The 23087-nt window shown below is 40.0% G+C and overlaps 1 protein-coding gene across 1 annotated transcript; it reads left to right on the forward strand.

The window, feature by feature from the left end:
• The first annotated feature begins 582 nt into the window (after nt 1–582).
• Nucleotides 583–20574, forward strand: LOC143288368 (uncharacterized). Its single transcript, XM_076596767.1, has 5 exons — nt 583–636; nt 762–870; nt 1894–1985; nt 10980–11162; nt 12054–20574. The coding sequence occupies exons 2-5, from the start codon at nt 800–802 to the stop codon at nt 14990–14992; spliced, it is 3285 nt and encodes a 1094-aa protein (XP_076452882.1). The 5' UTR covers nt 583–636; nt 762–799; the 3' UTR covers nt 14993–20574.
• Nucleotides 20575–23087: the final 2513 nt, after the last annotated feature.

A 23087-nucleotide genomic window follows, 5' to 3' on the forward strand; every position in this document is an offset into this window, starting at 1 on the left:
CTTTATTTCCGATTTTAAATCAGAATTTAAAAAAAAATACATATATATTTATTTAGTTATCAAATGAACAAAATGATGTGCTTGCGCGTTACACTGACCGACATCAGCCTGGGAACGTGTATTCTCAACATCACCGCAGAACCATTAAATTTTTTATACTACGTCAGCCAATAGCTGTTCAGTTCAGTTCAGTGCCGGGGAATCCCCACAAGCTGGGAATCCCTTCCTCACACCCCTCACCCCACCATCCCACACACAGCTGTTGCTGATTCTGATTCTTGATCAGTTGGGAAGGAGCTTTTAATAAGTGCATGAGCGAAGGAAAAATAAGAGACCGCATTCTCCTTTTCTTTTCTCTTTTTTTCTGATAATTTGTTGTTGTTTTCTGTGAGAACTGTAAACATATATAAGTTTGAACAGCAGTACTATTTGAGGGGGAAAAAAATCTGGTGACCTTTGACTCAAGTTATATACGCGGAGCAATACAGTAAGCCCAATCCAGCATGTGACCACTGAGCTATTATCTATTTTTAGATCAGTAGCCTGCGACAAACAACCAGTTAGGCAAGCACACTGCACAACACCACCATGAAGTGCAGACCTGTCAATTTCTAGGAAGTGCATTTTCAGTTGAAGGTAAGCTTAAGCGTTGAATATTGTGTAAATTTTGGCCCAGGTGAACCGATGATGCATCACTAGAATTGTCAGAACTATAGAAATAATTGTTTTGATGTTTTTTGCGTACTGTTATTCTGTCTTAGACTTGAAGAAGAGTTCCGGTCATGAAACAGAACACGAAATGGGCTTTTCCCGTCTGAGTTCTCTGCAGGTCTCTTCAAGAACCAGCTGTCCTGTCGAATTCTATCACAGGTATTTATATTGATGACTTACATACTTTAACACATGAACAGATCGGTAAACATATTTCACTGCTGATAGTCGTGCACCTACTTTTCTGAACACAAAATCGTCAACTGAATTTAAAGGTGTAAATAAACTATCAATGGACCCCTGGAGGGTTCTGCAGTGCGACCAGCTTGGATCGTGCGCATGCGCATTCGAGACTGATGAGTTTTGTATTTAGAATTCTGTAAATGAATGTCTTGAACTTGAACTGGAATCAGACGTTTGAGGCCTGTGAAGGCCTGTTCGTCGTTCAGTTGGATACAGTATACCAGCATGCGTGGCCTAATGATAGCATACTGGATCATAAATGCTTGGAGAGTTGGCCCAATGAGCGTCTAACCTAATCTTGAAAGATGACATGGTTGGGGCAGTCACAACACTGTCTGGCAAACCGTTCCATTTATTCACGACTCACTCTGTAAAGAAGGAACTGCGCACTTTCGCGCTCTGCATTGTCATTTATTTAACATTAAACTGTTACCTCTTATGCCTCTACTTACTGCAGGTGATAGTTCGGGATTTGTGGTCTTGTAGATTCCGTGTATGTATTTATAGCAATCAATCATATCTCCCCGCAGCCTCCTGTGTTCAAGACTAGGTAGCTTGAGCAAAGCGAGTCATTCAAATGACCAGTCAGTTTCGTTGCCCGTCGCTGGACGTCTTCCACCTCTCAGCACAACTGATGTTTGAGAATATTCACTGTTCCTGCGGAAACAACATCTTGTGGCAAATTATGCCAAACATTTGTTATTCTGTTAGAAAAAAAAGAAGAAGTGCTAATCTAGAAGTTTTTACTGAAACTTTTATCATGCAGTTTGTAGGAATGACCTCTTAATTGTAGCAGTTTTAATCTCATTCAGTGTAAACAAGTAGTTCTGCTGTCATATAATCCATGAGTCATTTTATACATCTCTATTAAATCACCATGCAGTCTTCTGTAAATTTAAATGTACATGTGTGACCTTAACACTTAATTTGTCTCTTCAGTCCCTGCGTTTGTGGACCCAAGATCGAGTCGTTGAAAACATTCTTACATGTGAGGAAAAAGACAGTGGAGGATTTGACGAGTTTGTCGCCAGGTAAGATACTTTTTGCGTGTTTCGTGGTCAGTGATGAACATGAAGAATTTCCGATTTCCATTTGATCATACCACATTCAGTTGCCTCAGTCAATAGGACACAATTTGTTAAAAAAAAAGATAATAAAAAATAAATAAATAAATAAATTAAAAACAAGCTTGAGCTTTTTGTGTTCAAGTATCAAAATCACTAACGTTTCATTTCATATTTTGAACATTATTCATTATTTTGATGTTTAGTTGACTGCAGCTGATGCATGGCGAGGACACCATACCGTGCAGATGCACATGTCACATGGTATCTGTACTGCATAAGACTTGAATGAGTGTGATGGAGAGTGGAAAATCCTTTCTTCCCAACCAACAAATATTCAACTGTTAACTCATTAATTTGTTATGTGACATTATATTTTAGTGGGTTTTTTTTTTTCTACCGTCCTGCTAAGATGATTACCTTATAGGTGCATCTCACAGGTCGACACTCACAGCGGGGAGCTCTGTACAGACCGTCACGGATTTCAGTTTGCTGTCCTCCATTTCTTCAGATAGCCTCCATCGTTACAACTGTGATGGGGTGGTAAGGTGGGTGTTAGAGAAGGTGAAGACAGGTAGAAGGTGTTCGCAGAAGAGAGCTGCAGCCAGGCAAGGTAGACTCGGGAAGGTAGTGCGCTGGTTTTCATCTTTTATTTTCTCATTCTTCCAGGCCAGGAAAATTCTGAATTTGTCTGGCACTCGCTCACTCCTTATATTTAGTTCCGCCGAACTGCAAAGCCAGCGCCAGGAAGCGACTCATGAAACCGGCCCTCTGCGAGCCTTGAGGGGCCAAGCTTGTGTTTCAGTGTTTGACCAAATTTAGCGGCTTCTGACTTTCGGCTCAGGGAACTAACATAGACATATTATATATCACACAAAACTACAAGAGACGAGCATTTTCTTAAGCTAAACCATTTTCTACAAAAATAAAGTAGTTAAAAACTGTAAACAAAGAGTCACTGAATGAATGAGGTTTTAACGAGTACATGTATCATTTTTGTACATTACAACAATTAATACGTCGCGATATGTAATATAATTGCAACAGTTAAGTTACTGAAAATCCTGAAATTCCAACTATATAAAAATCATCTATAGAATCTGCTTCTAGAATAAAGAAGAAAAAAACTGAACGGACAGCTCCCGTGTCGGCACCACTTGGCGGTGCTTTTGGCACCGTTGTGATCGACAATGAAATACTTTGTTTAAACCACCTACAACACAATTGTACATGTATCAGATTGATAACAGAAATGCAAACATCTGCAAGACACGCTATAAAAATATCTAGGTATTGTAAAAACATATTTTGCTCAAATCAGCACTGACGGATTCCAATGGCTTGAAGAAGAGAGAGTTCTGTGGGGCCGAAATGCTGTCAGACATTTTGTACCATCACATGCCAATAACTTAGGTGTACACGGAAAACAGTACACGAGAAGAAAGCTTAATCATTTACATTTTAATGCACAATCTAAATTCCACGGCAACTATATCGATTTATAGAAAACAAAGGTATTTTGTATGTTTCAGCTGAGTAGATTTCGAAGATTGCGCCAAAATTCATTCACATAAATATTAATTTAAGGCCAGACACGGAAGTGAAATTTTGACCAAAATCATGATTTTGTGTGATTTTCATTTTTTCGCATAATTTGCATCTTCAACATCTAATCTTTATATTCCGTTTCACCTGGGTAATATATTCACTTAAATAAAGCTTCAAACAGCATCAACATGTGTGATTTCTTGTGAGTACAAGCACATCTCTTTCTTTTCCTGTTTTGTCAGTTTTGTGTTTTGTCCTCGTAATACCATTTTTCAAAATGCTAATGCTCAAAAACTTTAAAAGATAGCATGTTCAAACTTGGTACTTTCTTTCTTTATGTATTCATCTTTATTATAGTGCAGTGGTTTGTATAGTACTAGTAAAAGAATGAATATACACTCATTTGAAAACAATTATGTCAAGGAATTTATATACATTTCAACAAAAAAAATAATAATAAAAATACCAGTGCACTATAATAAAGAACAAATACAAATACATCAAATAAAACAAACAGAAATAACATATCTGTAAAGGTACCGAAGTTCTAAGCTTTTAATTTTTTTGTTTGTCGGCCATTTTGGATTCGTTTCCATGGAAACCGCCATGACAAATTGCACAAAATGACCTTTTTAGATATGTTTAATATTTTTGCATACCATGTCACAGAAAGCCATAAACTTCAAGTTTATTTCATACATTTTTGTACTACCGTGTCTGGCCTTAAAAGAGTTATAGGCTTTCTGGCCAAATGATATCATTACAGTTGAGAAGTATGATCTTTCTGAAGTCCAATAACATAAAAACTATAATCTCATCTATAAGGAAGTGTTTATAATTTAACAAATTGATGAAAAATCATACTGTTCTCTGTAAAGGGAGATAACTTGTGACAGATTTACCGACTTCTTTAATAACCTTCGGCGAGTCACAAAAGTCGTCTGCTAAGCTGGCCCAATGAAGATTGTAGCCAACCCGGCTACACAACCACCAAACACTGTACAGTGAAGTGCCCTTTTATAAGAAAACTAAAATATGAAGCAAAAAGTTGCTAAAGCAAATCCTGCAGTGTGCAAGTGCCTCCCTCGATCACCTTTGTTGCTCACAAATTCGGTGAGCCAATCAACTTCAAGATTACAGATCATGTGACGCACCTCTATAAGTCATGTAAGCATGGAACTCTCCAGGCATCTAACTGATTTCAGAAACAGAGAGCGGGTCAATCATTGATTCAAACACCGTATACATTTTTCGCATATGTCTGTCTTTCAGAAGCCCCATCTTTCTTTTTGTTTAAGAACCATAACTCACATGCCACACATCTTTTAATCCTGGCCACTCCTCTCCATCCATGTAACAATCACTGAGTGAGAAGTGTACAGCATTTCTTAATGCATAGACCTCAACTGTGTCTGTCTAGTAATTGAATAGTCCCCTTGAACCTGTTGGCAGCAAGCTTTTTGACATGAATTCACTGCAGGAATGGATTCATTGAAGTGATGGGGAAAGCGGCACTGAAGTTGCCATGAGAGAGCAGGGCATGAAAGGTTACTGAATTAATTGGGACAAATATTATTGTGTAATATTGAGGATAGATCAGAATAATGATGATGACAGTGCTACTATGGCAGTCCGCACACGTTTGGGATCACATGGTTATGTGTGCTGTACCCCATGTTTCTGATCTTATGTTAGAAATAGATACTGGCCAGCAACAACCAGGACCAACCAGGTTGGTGAGAAAATTTGAGCAATGCTTCCACAGACATACCCGTGAAGTGGACACAACAGTTGACTGTGTGGTTCTAGTCTCTCATATGACACATATGAGCACAACCAACTCTGAGTAGGAGCCTGCCATGAGCTGAAAAAAGTCTACAATTCAATGCTTCTGATGGAATTCTAACCCACATTCTCCTCAATCTGTGATGCTAACTGCTTCCCTGTGGCAGTTAGTTGAATGGAATGATTATATGAATGAACATATATCTTGCTCCTATATTCTTGAAAAAACTGAACAGTGTCTTCATATTCTAAACAGATATTGGGATAACAAAAGAAGAAGAAAAAAGATATTTTAGAGGCCTTTGATTGGCTAAGAGCGGACCGGGCAAAGAGGGGCGTCTTTTCACTGTTAGCCGCGTGAAATTTGGCCAAGCAGAGCAAACCGATAGGCCTAGTTTGCATCAGTTTGACATGGTAAGTATATGTATCACCAAACATGGAGTATAATACAAACTCCTCCTTTTTAGTTGCTTCTTTCTTCATTTTCTTAAGGGAGGCTGGGGAAGTGTTTGTCAACACATACTCAGGACTGATTTGTTGATTCATTCATTCATTTTACAAGCTGAGCATGTCATGGTGGGGAACTTGTGTTGTCTGTTTCAGTTGTGTTAAAGGTGGGGTAGAGTAATGGGGGTAGGGGTTGAGTAGGGGTAGGTGTAGAAGGTAGAAGGGGTAGAGTAGGATAACAGGCAGAGGATAGGTACACAATCCACTCTCTCCTCGTACCACAGCAGGGTCTTTTAGAAAGATGAATTGAGGTGTTTATTTCTCTAACTTAACAGCACACCTGGAACACACACAATATTAAAACCCAGGTTAAATCAATACCAAAACATATGCTAAACATAATTGCACTGATGTAACAGAAACATCAATATGTTGTCTGGACAAGTAAACAATTCCACAAATAACCTTTCTCCACTCTGACACTCAATGTCTAGCCGTACACTCTCTTCTCAAAGAGATCTATGTAAGAATGTAAAACAAGCTTCATATAGCTTACCATCAACAATCAGTGGCATATAAGTTAATGTGCACCAAATATATGACTAACAAATACTAACTCCCAGTATTTAACTCCTGTCAAACCACCATAGAATAATAGCTGTCGCACCAAGTATGTGGCAGACAATTACAAACTCCTAGTGTTTAACTCCAGTTAAATCACCATACAGTAATAGCTGTTTCCATTAAGACTGAACAAATCTGTACTTTGTCTCTGCAAAGTATCTCACTGGTAAAATGTTTACATGGGAATCATATAGTTACCAAGTAATTTGGTAAATATATAGCAACCTTGTGTGTACCAACATAGGACTGCCTGTCAGTGGTCTCAAATCTTATTGAACACATACAGCTATGTGTTACCCCACTGGCATATAACACATGACTACAGCACATGGTAATCACAACTACCAAGTCACACATGTTCCCCATGTTGCATTATCACCCATGTGCACACACATGGAAAAGCATGAACATACAGTTAGCCTGTAGATTTGTTCACCTTGAATATAACCATCACCACCTAATCATACAAAATAGATATGTCATACCTCAAAATAACTCCAACTGTTGCAACCAAAACATTCTACACAGATGCAACACACATAATCTCTGTGTTTCTTTGTGACTGAATGCTTACATTGCTCCCACAGTATGTCAACAATTGACACACCACTGACATGTTACTCAACATTATCATTTATGTAAGCCAAGATGCACAACATGTAAACCCAAACATGATGTCCAAGCATCATACCATAATATCAACCTGTAGGAAACAGGAAAGGGGGGGGGGGATACCCAAATACCCTAAACCAGTACTCCAATTAGTCATGTATTGGCTACATTGTGTATTTTAACCACTTTTCCCTCAGTCACTAGCCTCAAATACAATTAAGCCATACACATGCTGGCTATGCTATCTCACAAGTCATGGTATCTGCATCAACACATTCCAGTTACATTAACTGTGCAATACCACATCAGCCAAAAGTGTCATAATGTTCTTGTAATACAACATTACAATTCAACTAACACCAAACTGTTTCCAAAACTTCAGGAACTAAATTGCAAAAACAAAACAAAACACCAGTACAAACAATTACAAGTAATGTACTTAAACCCACTTCAATTACTATTGTTCAGTGTAAACACAAACACCATAAATCTGTACTGCAGTTAGTCTTTTGTGGAAAATAAACAGAAAAGACATGTTTCCCTATGGAACTGAACCTCCATACATTACTCACTTTTAGATCAATTCATTAAATGCCTTAGGGTTTCTTGACTTAAATTAGACACCAAACTTTCAGGATTCATGAAATAATAACTGAGTTCAATTAACCAAAGTAAAACAGACTCTATAATCACAACAACATCCGAGACACGCAAACTGAATTGAAGTAAAAAAAAAAAAAGGACAAATCAGAGCAGTGATAACCAACAATCACCAAAGTAAATATGTTCCAGTAGCACTGAGAACATCCAAGTGTTACAACAACTAATAATGCAAGCCAAGAAAATTACAGCGTCAAACACACTAAGCTACCACAAGGAATATATGACAAAACCAACTATGTACAGGCTACTGATTCTTAGCCAACACAAGTGTTGACTTCATTGTCCACAAGACACTCTCAGAATCTCCATGATTTACCACTAACACTGGTCGTGCCCTTATAAGTTGCCTATTCTTCATATCTGTTTTCCAACAGCCCTTTTCTCTTCCAGCCCCATGACTTTGGATTAAGTCATGGTTCCAATTCATCTTTTGATCTAGAGAAAACAGAGGCAGGAGTAGGCCATTTTCCAAAAGCAAAAAATTCAAAGTCCCATTTCTCCACCACTGTTTAATACAAACAAGTGTACCTGGAAGAAATCTAAACAAATACCTATCTTTCACACACAGATCCTGGCTGACATATCAATAATTAAAGTGAGATTCACTTCATGTTCATGTGACGGAACACAATCCCACTGGGGAAATGTGTTAGTCACAGAATCCAATACCAGGAACCAAGCATTCAACTAAGTCCGAAAAATAGATGCTGATTAGATACTTACAGCCCCCTGGTATTGTCTTGTCAGTCTGGCTCTTTTGGCTTCTTCTTGGCAAGGCAGAAAGTGACGAAACCCCTCTGCATACTGGTTTTATTCTCTCTCACCCATTCACTCAATGCAAATTATCTCACAACCCAGATCTTCCCAATTGGTTGAGGTTAACTGACCAATCAGCCAAGTACACTACCAGACCCTCCCACACTGGTTGTGGAGGAAACTAACCAATCTGGAACCAGCAGTGCTAGACTTTACACTTTTGATGCTTTCCCACGGAACCCACACTGACAAGGAGAAGGGGAAGGAGGGGGGTGGAGGTGACGAAAATGGGAAGGGAAAGGGGAGGAAAGATCACCCAGCCCTGATTCTGTTCTAACTAGCTCATGATAAACACACCATACCACACGGTTACCATTGAAGCAGATGCCATCCTGCCAGAGATCAACATGGATAGCACGCACACACTCTGGTAGTGTTATGTGTGGTAAATATCAGAATCAGAGAGGAAGGGTCAACAAGGGAGAAAGCGGGTTTGATGTTGATGGAAAGGTAATGGAAAAGGGCAGGGGACTGTAAGCATCTGTGGCCTGACATCTCAAGAGACATCACATTTCATTAATATTTATATTCCACACTAACTTGCTTCCTCTGGACTCAGTGCTAGAGGGGGTGAGGAGGGAGAGGGGGTGTAGGCAGGGATAGATGCCAGGGAGGGGGCCTGTGGGGGTAAGGGGGGTGAAAAGGAGAGGGGGGGCTTAGGATAAATGGGGTGCCATCCTATGAAATATCAACGCCCATAAATTCTGGTCTTGCTATCTCGGCACTCTGTGGCCAAGGGTAAAGGGGATGGGGAAAGGGAGAGATGGTAGAAAAGGGGGGGGGGGGGGGGGGTGAAGGGGGTTTACAGCCTGTCCGAGGAAGGAGTTCATTTAGTGTATTGGTAAGAAGAGAAGGGGGAAGGAAGGAGAGGATGGGGGATAGGAGTAGGAGGGGTCTGTCAGTAAGCAACGTGTGCTGCAAAATCTCTACCATTGGTGCCTGACACACTATAACAGTTGTCATGCTGTAACTTGGTCACTTGTGAACCAGTGATACAATGAGGCGTATTAACAGCAAGCCAGACAGGTGACGGTCAAGATGCCGTTTGATCATGAGACTGACCGTCACCATGGCGCCTCGTCACAAGTCCTGGCCCTGGGTAACAGTCATGTTGAAGAAGACAGTGACTCTGCAACTTCAAGCCAGGTTGCTCAAGCAGCAGCCAGTGTGTGCCCTGCCTTCCAGCTGCCAGGTGCTGTTTACTGCATGGGGTGTTTGGGTTTTGAACTTTTTATTTTTAATGCAGTAATTGGGGAACACTAGAGGCAACCTGAAATTCATTAATGCTCAAACACACAAGCGCACACACACACACACACACACACACACATACACAACACAAATGAACACACACACACACACATAAATATATATATATATATATACACACACATATGTATATATATATATATATATATATATATATATACATATATATTCAAATAGTCATTCTTCCCTCCTTTCAGAAAGGCAAGGCTAGGTATAGATCACGAGTATCAATAAAATCAGAGAATACACCCTGCCAGGCTATACAAAACTATCCTAATCCGTTATTGTTTGTAATGTATAAATGGTTTTCTCATCTTAGGAGAAAAAGTTTTGTTTTTTTGTTGTTGTTGCTTTTTTGTTTTCTCAGTTGCAAGATGGGCAGTTCAACCTGTTCCATGCAACCATGTTACAAGTTCATTTGATTAAAAAAAAAAAAAGAAGTAGTAGCTCAGCTCCCCTTTAAATGACCTGTTAGATTGTTCATGAAATGATAATGGGGGGGGGGTATGGAGTACTTCAGTTTTATGGCTGGACAGTTGGGGTCCACATCAGTGATTTAAAATTGCTGGATTTCCTTGTGTGGCGAGTCTTGTATTCTCCCCAGAATGTGCTTCACTGGGAATCATTCTGCAGAACTTTGACAGCCTTTTAAATTCAGGCTAAACATTTTCCGGCTGTCCTGATGAAGTCCTTGAAGTAATCTAGTTTTGTTTTATGGTTAACTGTGGAGTTTGACCAGCACAGGCTGTTGCAGAAATTAAGACTAACTGACACTATGGTCAAGTAATGTTAACAATCATCCCTTCACACACTGATAGCACCACTCTTCATTGTCCCTGCCTCCCAGGCTATCACCTTGCTGGCAATGGCCACTCCTACCACTCCCACCCTGAGTTTGTGTTGTTGTTTTTTTGCATGAAGACTGCTCTGTACTACAGCCTACAGCTGAGATGAATAAAAAGCCCAGCAAGTGTTCTCTCCCTTGATGTATTGTATGAGCATCACAAGAAGATTATTACAGTCCTGTTATTGAAACATTTCAGGTATGGCAGATCAAAATGTCCCCAGCTTGTTATAATAGCTTTGGAGGACACAAAGCCAAAGTGTTGGGAAGTTGTAGGCCACTGTGTGCCAAGCATTCAGTTACCCAGATGAACTATGTACAAGTCCTGAGTGGTTTAACTGACCTTTTAACAGGAAACGTGGCAGTGCATGCTGAGCATGATGTACACATTGGTCAAGAGGTCAACATCTGCTACAACTTCTCCAACGTCAGCTACAACAATGCTGAGCAGATTACCTCCTGCAATAAGTTCATCAGCAAACAGAATGTGTCTCCGACCAGTGTTGGAGAGTCACAGGGCTTCAGCAACATAAGAGGTAAAGTCTGGCTTTGTGTGTCTGCGTGACAAACCATATAGTTCTCTCTCTGTGTTTCTCTCTGTCTCTCTCTCATTTCCCTAATGGCTCATGATTTGTGGACAACTGAATGAGTCCCAGAGAGCGATGAAGGACTGGGAAAGTTGGAGGAGAGTGGTTGCGTTGTCATCACTGGCGCCCCAGTGACATCAGCAGAAGTCATGGAATAGATGAAGGTGAATGAGTCTGTGTAAGAATAGTCATTGACTTTACAGGAACCATTCCTAGAATCTGGTCTTTCATACCTAAGGGAATACACCCCAATAAAATTCGAAGTGGAACCCTTCCTGCAGCTTGGTGATGAACCCTGTCACCATTCCAGCAGCTCCCAGAGTTTAGTTGTAGTCAGGACGTATCACACTGCGTCCCTCCTGGCTACAGCGACCGGGTTGAGAGGGTGTTCATGGTGCGAGGGCAGACTTCCAGGCACCCTTTCTTCCCCCCAGGATTCAGTGACTTGGAGATTCAGGTGTTGATGTCTTATCCTTGTTTCATTTTTTATTTAATTACAAACTTGACACCCCTTCCTTTCCCAGGATTTAGTGACTTGCCGTTGATAATGCAGCCGCATTTGTGTGTCTGCCTTTGTGCAGCTTTCTATCTCTGGGGTCATTAATGCCTTCGTTGTTCATGATGGACCTCCAAGATAATGATGATGATGATTTGTGGTATATTTGTTTTACTAGTTTCAACTGGTTTTTTTTTTGTTTTTTTTTAAATGTTGGTGTTTTAATGAAATGTGCTGCTTAGTATGTGCACATATTTCATTGACATTCGCTCACTTTATAATTATAATGAGAAATGTGGTTAATGAGAAAAATTAGTATTTATGTCTGATGTTGTTTTCTACAGACCAGACACAAGCAGAACTGCGTCCAAATGAGCTGTTTGTGGAAACTAGCTCCTACCAGCAGGCTGTGGATGCCATTGCCAAAGAGGGCTTGGTGCTCATCACAGGGCCTCCAGGTTCCGGAAAGGCAGAAATGGCCCGTGCTGTTCTGCATCATTATAAAGGTCAAGGCTGCACACCGCTTATCTTCCATGAAATATCGGAGTGGCGTCATCATGTGGGAAACAGACATCATTTGATTGTTCTTTTTGAACATGTTTTTGGGGATGTGTTTTTCAGTTGTGAAAATTTTGAAAAGGGAGCAAGATTTTTTCGTTCCATGTTGGAGTTTGCAAGGTCAAAGAGATGCCTGACAGTGTTTACAGCATATCCACATATTGCCCATAAAATGAAGGACTATGATATCAAGGACAACATATTCAGGTATATTCCTGTGGTAAGTCTTCATCTCAGTGTTCTGTCCATTGAAGAGAAAAAGGAGATGATTAGAAGGCATGGCCTCATAAGGGATGTCACTGAAAGAGAAGACCTATGTGACCATATCATAACAAGAGATGTCAGCGGATCTGTCTTCCCAGGGTGTCTGAGAAAGTTCATGTTGAAAGCGGAGAACAGCATGTCCATTTTCAGCCAGCCTGCTTTTGGCTACACCTCACTTCTTTCCAGAGGTTTGAAAGACAAGACTCATGGTGACTGCTTGGCAGCAACGTTGTTTCTGCTTATCAAAGCCAGCCAGGAGTCTGAGACTTTGATGGATCAAGCTCACGAGTGTCTGAAGCGCTGTGGCTTCAAAGTATGCAGAACACAGTGCGTCACCTCCTTGATGAGAAGCCTCTGGCAACTGTTTGGACATGTGCATAAACCACGCTGCATCGACTCTCAGATGACCTTGGCAGCTGGAATCACACTGAACTCCTCTGATTTCAATGAAGTCTTTCTGCAAAACTGTGATCTTCAATTCCTGATGGAATTTCTTGGTACAGATATGCTAAACAAGAGATCATTGAAGTTGGACAGTTTTCGTCGAAGAATTTATGATGAAATCCTGCTGGGTCATCACCAGGAGGTCTGCCAGCTACAGCTCCTGCAAGATGAGAAGTACCTACAGGAGTTTGCTCAGTTTTGTACCAGCAAACGGCTTCCTCTTCACAATCTGTTCAGCGTCACAGACTCAGACCACAAGGAGTCCTTTTTGTATTGGTCTGCTTTCTGCCCATCAGCTGTCCTCACTGAGTGGTGTGTGGCCCACATGTTGGCTTGTGGAACAGAAGAGGAGCTGCTGTCTGAGTGTTTGCAGCGAGTTCTGCTGGTCAGCGTGTTTAGTGGAGATAACCCATCAGATGAAAAGGTCAGAAAAATAGTTTCACAAATGAGGAAACTTCCCACTGTACCAGTCTCCCCCCAAAAGATGATTCTTCCATTCCCAAAGAATGCCCCACATTTCGGTTCAAAGTGTGAACACCTGAAAAAACATGGAAGTTTCTACTTGCACTTTTTCCTCAGAGATGGATTCTTTCCATATGAAGGAGTCCATGTCTTTATAAATGAAGTGAATGCTTACTTCCGACTTGAAATGACAGAATTTCATTGGAGTCTGGTGTTGAGGAGGGTGCAGGCTGAACATCCTATAGGTCTGCATGGTCAGGATGTGGATGGGAACACTTTCTTGCATGTTGCTGCAAGGCACAGAAACCCCGAAGCTGTGAGATTTGCAGTGAAAAGCGGAGCTTCAGTGACAGTGAGAAACAAGGATGGAATGTCAGCACCAGACTTGGCAGCAAAACGCTTACAGACCTCACTGACAACAACTGTTAACAGAGAGGTGCATGATACCTGTTGTGACGGCAACATGGTCCTGCTGAAGAAGCTGCTCTGTCTTGATGCCACAGTGTCTTGCACTGATCGCTGGGGGAATACGGCACTGCACTCTGCATGCAAAGCTGGCCAGATCAGTATTGCTTCCCTTCTTCTTGAGCTTGGTGCCGACATCAATGCCAGCAATGTTGAGGGATTCACACCTCTCACCGTGGCATGCAGGTGTGGTCATCGGAAAACCACTGACTTCCTTCTTCAGCAGGGCGCTGATCCAAACATTGTGGACGCCAAAGGGATCGCTCCACTACATTGTGCAACTTATTTGAACAACAGATATATTATTCTTCTGTTGCTGAACTCCAATGCTGACATCAATGTCAAGACGATGGATGGTGACACCCCCCTTCATGTTGCCAGTCGTGGTGGCAATGCACGCACAGTAAAGCAGTTGCTTGAGGAAAATGCCAAAATGAATGTGAAAAACAGACAAGGAATGACACCTCTTCATCTTGCTGTCAAGAGCACTTCCATTGACACTGTACATTTGCTGTGCCACTGTGGGGCAAACATGACTTTGAAAGACAAGTCTGGTCTGACGCCAGTGGCAACAGCAAGCATGCTGAAGAACGGCAGTATTTATGCTCTGCTTCTGAAGTATAAAGCTGAAGGTGTAGTGGATCCCTGTACAGAATACTTCTTTCAAGATGTTGATGAGAATGGAAGTGCAGCAGTTTCACGCAGAAGAAGTGAAATAAGAAATGTTTCTTTTTCTAACGAAAATTGTGCTTTTTCCAACAGTGCCGAGTCTGGTGATGACTCTGTTCCTTTCATGCAGCATGGAAGTTCATCTGTTGAGGCTTCATTCAGCGACAATGGTTCTATGTTTTCACCAGATGCCTTCAACATCAGACCAGCCATCTTTCGTGAGGGCCATGCCATCCCAAAACAGAAAAGGCCTGTTAGACGCAGGAAACCATTTTGCTCAGTTGCCACATTTATAGTGTTCGTTTTTGTGATTCAGCTTATTTTTATTTTGTTTTTGATACTGTTTGAGCATCTGAACCCACAGGATCAGCCCTCAAACAAGCATGGGACTGATATTACTGACAAGAATTCTGTAAATTAGAAAACAACTCCAGAAAAGACAGTGGTGTTAACATTAATTTCAGCACTGCCCATCTGTTTTCGCACAGGTGCATATAAAAAGTGGCAGGGTAAGATCATTTTAAATTTGGTTCCAAGTATTCTTTAAGAGCAGGAGATGGCAGGCAGGATCCGGAGGATCTGATGAGATGAGTGTAAATGTGCAGGCAGGTGTACACAGTACACCTACAGTGCACATTCTATGACATCTGTAACATGATGTATTGACGGTTTATTTTCAAAACACTCAATATGATTGACGTGTATGATGTGTGTGATGATTGATTATTTTCTGCAACGTTGTTGATCGATGGATTATTATTTGTGTTATGATGGATCGATGACTTATTTATGGCATTATGATGATGACTGTTGTTCTTGTTATCCTATAGAACATTACATAACAGGCCAGTTTGATGGATTGTTATCATGTGCAACATGACTGATTGGACTGTTATTTTTTAAACTTGATTTACCAAAGAATTTTTTTTATGCAACATGATTGTCTGATGTCTTTCATGCCAAAACGAAAGGGGGAATCAACATCAGAATGTCTTGCTGGAGTTACTTTGATAATTCAAACCTCAATAAAATAGTCAATTCAGCAAGAGAAGGGATGGAAGGAAAGATACTGTTGTGCAAACCAGTCAGTCGCTCAGAAAGGTACTGTAATGTTCGGTCTATTGAGCGCACTGGTATATAAGCCGCACCCACTAAATTTAGGAAAAAATTGAACTTTATACATACATAAGCCACACCGGCTTATAAGCCGCACTTATTTCCGGTACCAGAACACATACTGATACTACAGAAAAGCTGTTTATACTGTAGATTATGAAATAAACACAAGTGGGAACAACACAAAGAAAAGCAAGCGAAAATACTGCTTGTGCCACAAAAAAATAATAAATAAACACAACGAAAATGAGATCCATAATTTAGGGATAGTCACATTTATTCAACGTCATCCTGCTCACTGAATCCACTAAAATCTTCGTCTTCAGTGTGCGAGTTGAAGAGAACCAGCACAGCTTCCTCCACCATCTTGTCACTGACTTCAGCCTCGCTTTCACTTCATGAACATGAAGGTGGAGGTCGCTGCTGGTTCATCTGCTAGGTCGATTGTCTTCAATTTGAAGGCTGCATCATAGGCATAATGTTGCATTTTCGGCATGATGAGGGTGTACGCTTGAGCAGAGTAGAAATGAATGCTGATCTGAAGGCTTTAATGTGTGCGGATTTGATTTATAAAACGTGAACAGTTGGCACACCATCCTGAAGCTCATCCAAAATTCATGGACAGAAATCATGACACTCCCGGGTTCGTTAAAATCAGCAAATAAGCCGCATCATTGTATAAGCCGCAGAGGTTGAAGCTGGGGTAAAAAGTCACGGCTTATAGACTGAACTTTACAGTACAATGCTCAAATGTGACAGATGTTGCACTTCTGTCAAGAACTAAACAGTCTTGCTGTAATGTAGATCTTTTTTTCGTTTTGTTTTTTGGGTTTTTTTCTGGGAGGGGTGGAGGATTGAGGGGGTGCCCTATCTTTCATGCTGTTTTAATCAAATTTCTGTCACACCACTCATACCAAATAATCTACACAAACATGCTCAGGCGTGTTCTGTTAAGGTCTCAGCAGTTCACAAAGAGTAATAGTAAGTGTCAGATTGCCCAGAGGCCACTCAACAGAAGAGACCCAGTCACTTTGGTGGTGTCCAGTGATGTCTGTTATAGTTAACATATACAGGACATTGCCCACAGCTGACAACGATAATCACTTGGGCACAAGGCTAGGCTGAGTGAATGTCGCTAAAAACAATCAACTGGTTGTCAGTCAAACAATCAACTGGTTGTCAGTCATCTGAAGTGAAATGCTCCATACAGTTTACTGGATAACCATGTCTAACATGGAAAGAATAGCTATGTGGTCTCTTTTTGAGAGACATACTCAAGCACTCTCAGTAAGGAGAAATGCTTTTGGGCTTGTCAGTGGACTCTTAAGTTCCTCATAGACCATAGAAAGTGTACCACTGCTTCAGGCAGCTACAGATTCCACAGCAGTGGTACCAGATAATAACATGACAAATTATCTGACATTATCAATCCTTTTTGGATTGTGTCCTGTCTTTGAAAATGTTGATACAAGTTTTTCTTGTGCTCCGTAACACTTTTTAACCAATCAGTGCAGCTGCACAGCAGATTCAGTTGACCAGTCCTACAACAGCCGAGTGCTCGGTTTCAGCCATACTTCATGAACAAAGCACATAATTACAACATCATCATGAACCTGTCAATTCCCCTTGAAAACACTGGTAAACAATAATAGAGGCTAAAGTCAGAGCACCCAGTGAGTACATATATTACATACAATTGATTGAAAAAGTGAAATTGAACATGCCTGCTGCTGTCCAAGGGAAGCAACCGGATGTAGTGGATAAATCAGTATTCAGGGTACAAAGTGTGAAAAATGAAGATACTAGGATTAAAAAAATTTCAGATGAAAAAATAATTCTCTTTTCATTTACTTTGCCCATTTTGGTATGTGGTGTTCTTCAAAGGTATATTAACTAAGCATTTGTATGCAGTACACATGCATGCGTGAATTTGTAATGTTCAGAATACTGCAGGTCAGCTGAAAAGAGTAAGTGCCTATTTAAGCAATAATAAAGTGTATTTCTTTGGTTTTTGAGGTAGATCATACAAGACCTTGCCAGTTAGATGTTCTGGCAGCAAACAAGGCTTTGCTAAGAAGATAGAGTAAGTATTTGTTTGCTTCCAATTCTTCCTGTTAATTCATATTTTGCTGACTTCAATTTTTGCTGCTTTATCGCTTGCTGGAAGTTTTTTTTTTTTCTCTTATACATTTGTTCATTGGGCTGAGCTAAGCTTTTAATGGCAGCATTATGAAAATCATTGGGTTTGATTTTAATTACAATAGTAATTATTTTATATTCCTGTGCCATGTTTGGTGGTTGTTTAATGTTTTACCTAAACATTTATTGTGCCTTTTCTTTATTGTACCAGAAAAAGTGAAGGACCTGTGTCTGGTTACATGTTCTTTTATAATCCTCCTGCCATAAGGAATAAACATTAATCACACTTATACAGGTTTCTGTACACATAGAGTGGAACCCAGAGGTTTATTTTACACATTTACCAGCATTTTGTTCTGGTATATTTTTTATAATGCAAACAGAAAGGTTTGAAGTAGATGGCAGCACCTCATACCTGCTCAAGACCAGCACCTGTTATTGTGCATGCAGGTTTGTGTGTGTGTGTGTGTGTGTTGACTGTATCATGATGGTTTAGATGCTTGCAAAACCTGCTTTAGCATCAACCAGTTTCCCACGTTTCGGATTTCTTTCAATTTTCCCATTCCTTTTTGAAAGGTATTTTTGACCATGACTTGTCTTGAAATTCCTTTTAGAATACAGATTCTTTTTTTTATGTTTGCTGTTTGAATTATTGAGCACCCATTGGAGAAAGGTTATCGAAGAAATTTTTAATATGGAAGACATTTCTTCCATTTTCTCTTTGGAAAACAAAAACATATTTTTAAATTATATATTTTTCTAAGGTCAATACTTACTCATAAAATGGGCAGTTGTTACTTATTTTCTTGTCTGTATATATATATATATATATATATTTTTTTTTTTACTTCTTTCTCATCATTGTTTTTTTCTCTTTGGCTCTACTGTCTCCACTCTCTCCCTCTAGATGGGTAATTGTTGCTTCTTTTCCTATCTCTGTATATATTTCTTCTTGCTTTCTCATCCTTCAGTTTGTTGTTTTATTTCCTCTTTGGCTGTCCTGTCTTCGCTCTCTCCCTCTAAATGGGCAATTGTTACTTATTTTCCTCTGTATATATTTACTTCTTGCTTTCTCATCCTTTAATTGTTTTATTTCCTCTTTGGCTCTCTTGTCAACACTCTCTCTCCCTCTCAGTGGGCAATTGTTACTTATTTTCCTCTGTATATGTTTACTTCTTGCTTTCTCATCCTTTGTTTTATTTCCTCTTTGGCTCTCTTGTCAACACTCTCTCTCCCTCTCAGTGGGCAATTGTTACTTATTTTCCTCTGTATATGTTTACTTCTTGCTTTCTCATCCTTTAATTGTTTTATTTCCTCTTTGGCTCTCTTGTCAACACTCTCTCCCTCTCAGTGGGCAATTGTTACTTATTTTCCTCTGTATATGTTTACTTCTTGCTTTCTCATCCTTTGTTTTATTTCCTCTTTGGCTCTCTTGTCAACACTCTCTCTCCCTCTCAGTGGGCATTTGTTACTTATTTTCCTCTGTATATGTTTACTTCTTGCTTTCTCATCCTTTGTTTTATTTCCTCTTTGGCTCTCTTGTCAACACTCTCTCTCCCTCTCAGTGGGCATTTGTTACTTATTTTCCTCTGTATATGTTTACTTCTTGCTTTCTCATCCTTGTTTTATTTCCTCTTTGGCTCTCTTGTCAACACTCTCTCCCTCTCAGTGGGCATTTGTTACTTATTTTCCTCTGTATATGTTTACTTCTTGCTTTCTCATCCTTTGTTTTATTTCCTCTTTGGCTCTCTTGTCAACACTCTCTCCCTCTCAGTGGGCAATTGTTACTTATTTTCCTCTGTATATGTTTACTTCTTGCTTTCTCATCCTTTGTTTTATTTCCTGTTTGGCTCTCTTGTCAACACTCTCTCCCTCTCAGTGGGCATTTGTTACTTATTTTCCTGTGTCTGTGTATATCTTTCTTCTTGCTTTCTGAGAATTCTTTTTTTTTTTTCTCCAATCGACTGAAGTTACCATTCCATCCATATTTTACTACATATTGCCATTTCAGTGGATTTTTGCTGTCTTTATGCAGTGAGCCATTCATCGATACAGGTCACTGTTATAATACTGGTGTTAGCAGTACACCTCCATATTGTCTAGCAATACGAGCATGTGTGTGGTGGGGAGAGGATGGGTGTTTTAGCATATGTCGAGCAGGGTGAGGGCAGATTGTACTGGTTGTGCTGACCAAAGTAATATGTTAGTATTTCATTTTTTGCCTCCCATGTTTCCCACATAAATAATGCATTTCTCAGTCATCCTGCCCACTTGCTGGTCAGTCTGTCTTTCTTGCTCACTCCTTATTTTATCACTTCCATTCTTGACACATTTAATCATAATTAATGATAGCACTGCATTTAATTTTTTTTTTTTTTTAAAGAAAGATGCAAAGTGGACATGCGACAACTTACGGAAGGCTTTGGATATGATACTTGTGAGCATGTGCTTGTGCCCCAAGTGAGTGTGATGTGGCAGTGAGTATAATACATTATCATGAAGGACAAACTTAACTGTTTACATAAGCTGGTCCTGTAGCTGATTGCTTACTTCTTTTTTTTTTTTGAAATGGTGTTTTGTGAATGTGTGATTTTTTAATTTTTTTTTAATCAAGGGCACAAAAAATTGCTTTTCATTTTATTCTGATACACGTATTGGTTTTAATATCAGAAAAAGGTCAAAGGCAGAAAGTATTTGTTAAAATATGAACCAAGTGTTGGGTTTTCTTGAATAAAATGTATATGCACATGTACCTGTGTGTGTATATGTGTAGGGAGGTAGGTAAGTGTGTGTGAGTGTGTGTGTGTGTGTGCATGCATCATGGCCAGCATGCACCTACATACATCTTGGCATGTTGTGTCCATGTGTATTTGAGTGAATGAACTGGATTTGTACAAGGGCATGTTAACTCTCTCCATACGAACGGTGAAAGAGACGATGTTAACAGCGTTTCACCCCAATTACCATCATCAAAATCTTGCAAGCGGAAGGCTCTTATACTGAAGACGTGAATGTTGACAAAGAGTACCACAATTCTGACGACGGAAGCTAAAGGTTGGGTCATTCGGACACCCACTGGACATCCGAGGGGTCTGTGTAGAGGAGAAGAGAGGACTGGCCGTACTGAGTGAGTTAAAACTGCCATGTTTTCATAGCACCACCAACCCACAAACAGACTGAGAGACAATTAAAAGAAAAAATGATAAAATTCCTGCACAGCAGACAACAAAAACACATGTATACGTATACCAGTTTCAGTATCTCAAAGAGGTGTCACTGCATTCGGACAAATCCATATATGCTACACCACATCTGCCAAGCAGATGCCTGACAGCAGCATAACCCAATGTGCTTGTCAGACCTTGAGTGCATGCTTATAATATATAATTATTTGTGTACCTATCAGTGGTTTTTTTGTTTGTTTTTTTAAACGTAATTTTGCCAGGATAACACTCTCGTTGCCATGGGTTCTTTTTCAGTGCACCAAGTGTGTGCTACACACAGGACTTCAGTTTATTGTCTCATCCAAAAGACTAGACACTCAATTTGATTTTCCTGTCAAACTTGGGAGAAAGGGCAAAAGCAGGATTCAAACCCACATCCTCACAGACTCTCTGTATTGGCAGCTGAGCGTCTTAACCTTCGCTGGCTGTCGCTTTTGACTATACACGGAAGCTCGTGTGGGTCGTCCACGACCCATACCTTTTAGAGACAAAAACCTGTATATTCCTCCAAAACTTGTGTGGGTCGTGCATGACCCATACTTTGTAAAGAGACAAAAACCTGTATATTCCTCCAAAGCTTATAACAAAATATAGAAAGGAAAACATATCTTAACAACTGATTACACACACATGCGCTCGCACACGCACACACAGACTCACACAAACACATACACTCAGAAGAACACATGCTCACGCATTCACACACACGCACATACACACAACTAATCACACACAAACGCATAACACCACATGCACATACATACAAACCCTACTTATGTACACAGAGAGAGAGAGACAGAGAGAGAGGGGCAGACAGCGAGACAGAGAGAGATGACTCATAGCATCCTATACATCATTACATGCACGATCAAAGATATTCAGTCACACAGGTACATGCTGTTAGAGAATGGGATGGAAGGGGGTTATAGCTGAAGACAGGCGAAAGGGACGGGGCAGGGATGGGGGGGTGGGTAGTGGGAGAGTAGTGGGGTAGTGAGGCTAAAGTAAAACTTCATTTTCCTTGCAAATTGCAAATTAAACCTGAAATCACAGGTATGGGTCGTGCATGACCCACGCGAGCTTTCGAGGGGTGACCACGTTCTTTCCTCATTAAAAAGCATGGGTCATACATGAGCCACACAAGCGTCTGTGTGTAGTTAAAACGCCACCTTTAATTACTCATTAACTAATTAATGAATTTAAAAAATTTTTTGGCAACAGTTGGTCTTTTAGGTGTAGGAAGCATTTCTGAAATTTCGTATAAAAATATTAAGAATTGGCCGAGATATTTGCATTTTTATACCCTTCTGGGTCCTGTACGACCCACGATAGCCAGCGAAGGCTGACCATTCTGCCACCTTCATATATACCAACACAATGCAACTGATTTAGAATAGGGGGGAGTGGAGTGTATGATGGGTAACATTTGAAGTAATAACTTAAATAAGTTTCTACTACTTTTTTTTTTTTTTTTTTGAAGAGATTAAAGATAAGGCGTTTTTCCAGTGTTCATAGGGATCAGACTACAAAGAGGAGAAAAAGACCAAAAGTCTATTATTATAGTATTAAGCAACATTGGAACACATATCAGTCACATGCAACAAAAGGACTTTGTTTCTGGTGTCTTTCAAACATACTTGGCATGATTTTCTGTACCAACTGGTGCAATCTGTGACCAACAGATCTGTTGTGCTGGCCAAATTCTGTGGCTTAATGAAACTTGAAACAAATACTAATGCATAAGAAATAATAAGCATCCACGCAGTGTGTTGCATTGCACTGGATAAAATTTACATTTTGAATTTAGTCTTTATCACATTTTCTGCAGGGTGAAAAAAAGACATCTTGGTTAAAATATCTGTGTTAGTATTAATACAAATTGAATATGCTCTCATGAAAATGTGTTGTTTTATTCAAAATCTGGGAAAGAATCTGTTTCTGCTTGAGAGTCATTAATATTTTATTGTTTGATTTTTTTCATAGGACTTCATACAACCATGACCATTTGAGAATCATCTCTTCACTGTGATTATGACT

Source organism: Babylonia areolata, chromosome 12 (genome assembly GCF_041734735.1).
Source record: "Babylonia areolata isolate BAREFJ2019XMU chromosome 12, ASM4173473v1, whole genome shotgun sequence".
In the NCBI taxonomy this organism is placed as follows: Eukaryota; Metazoa; Mollusca; class Gastropoda; order Neogastropoda; family Buccinidae; genus Babylonia; species Babylonia areolata.

What these genes read in the sequence shown, in the direction of transcription:
- LOC143288368 (XM_076596767.1), top strand. Translation starts at nt 800, where the DNA reads ATGGGCTTTTCCCGTCTGAGTTCTCTGCAGGTCTCTTCAAGAACCAGC. An exon ending in TTTGACGAGTTTGTCGCCAG is followed by an intron (nt 1,986 to 10,979) that starts GTAAGATACTTT and finishes ACCTTTTAACAG; the next exon opens with GAAACGTGGCAGTGCATGCT. An exon ending in GGGCTTCAGCAACATAAGAG is followed by an intron (nt 11,163 to 12,053) that starts GTAAAGTCTGGC and finishes TGTTTTCTACAG; the next exon opens with ACCAGACACAAGCAGAACTG.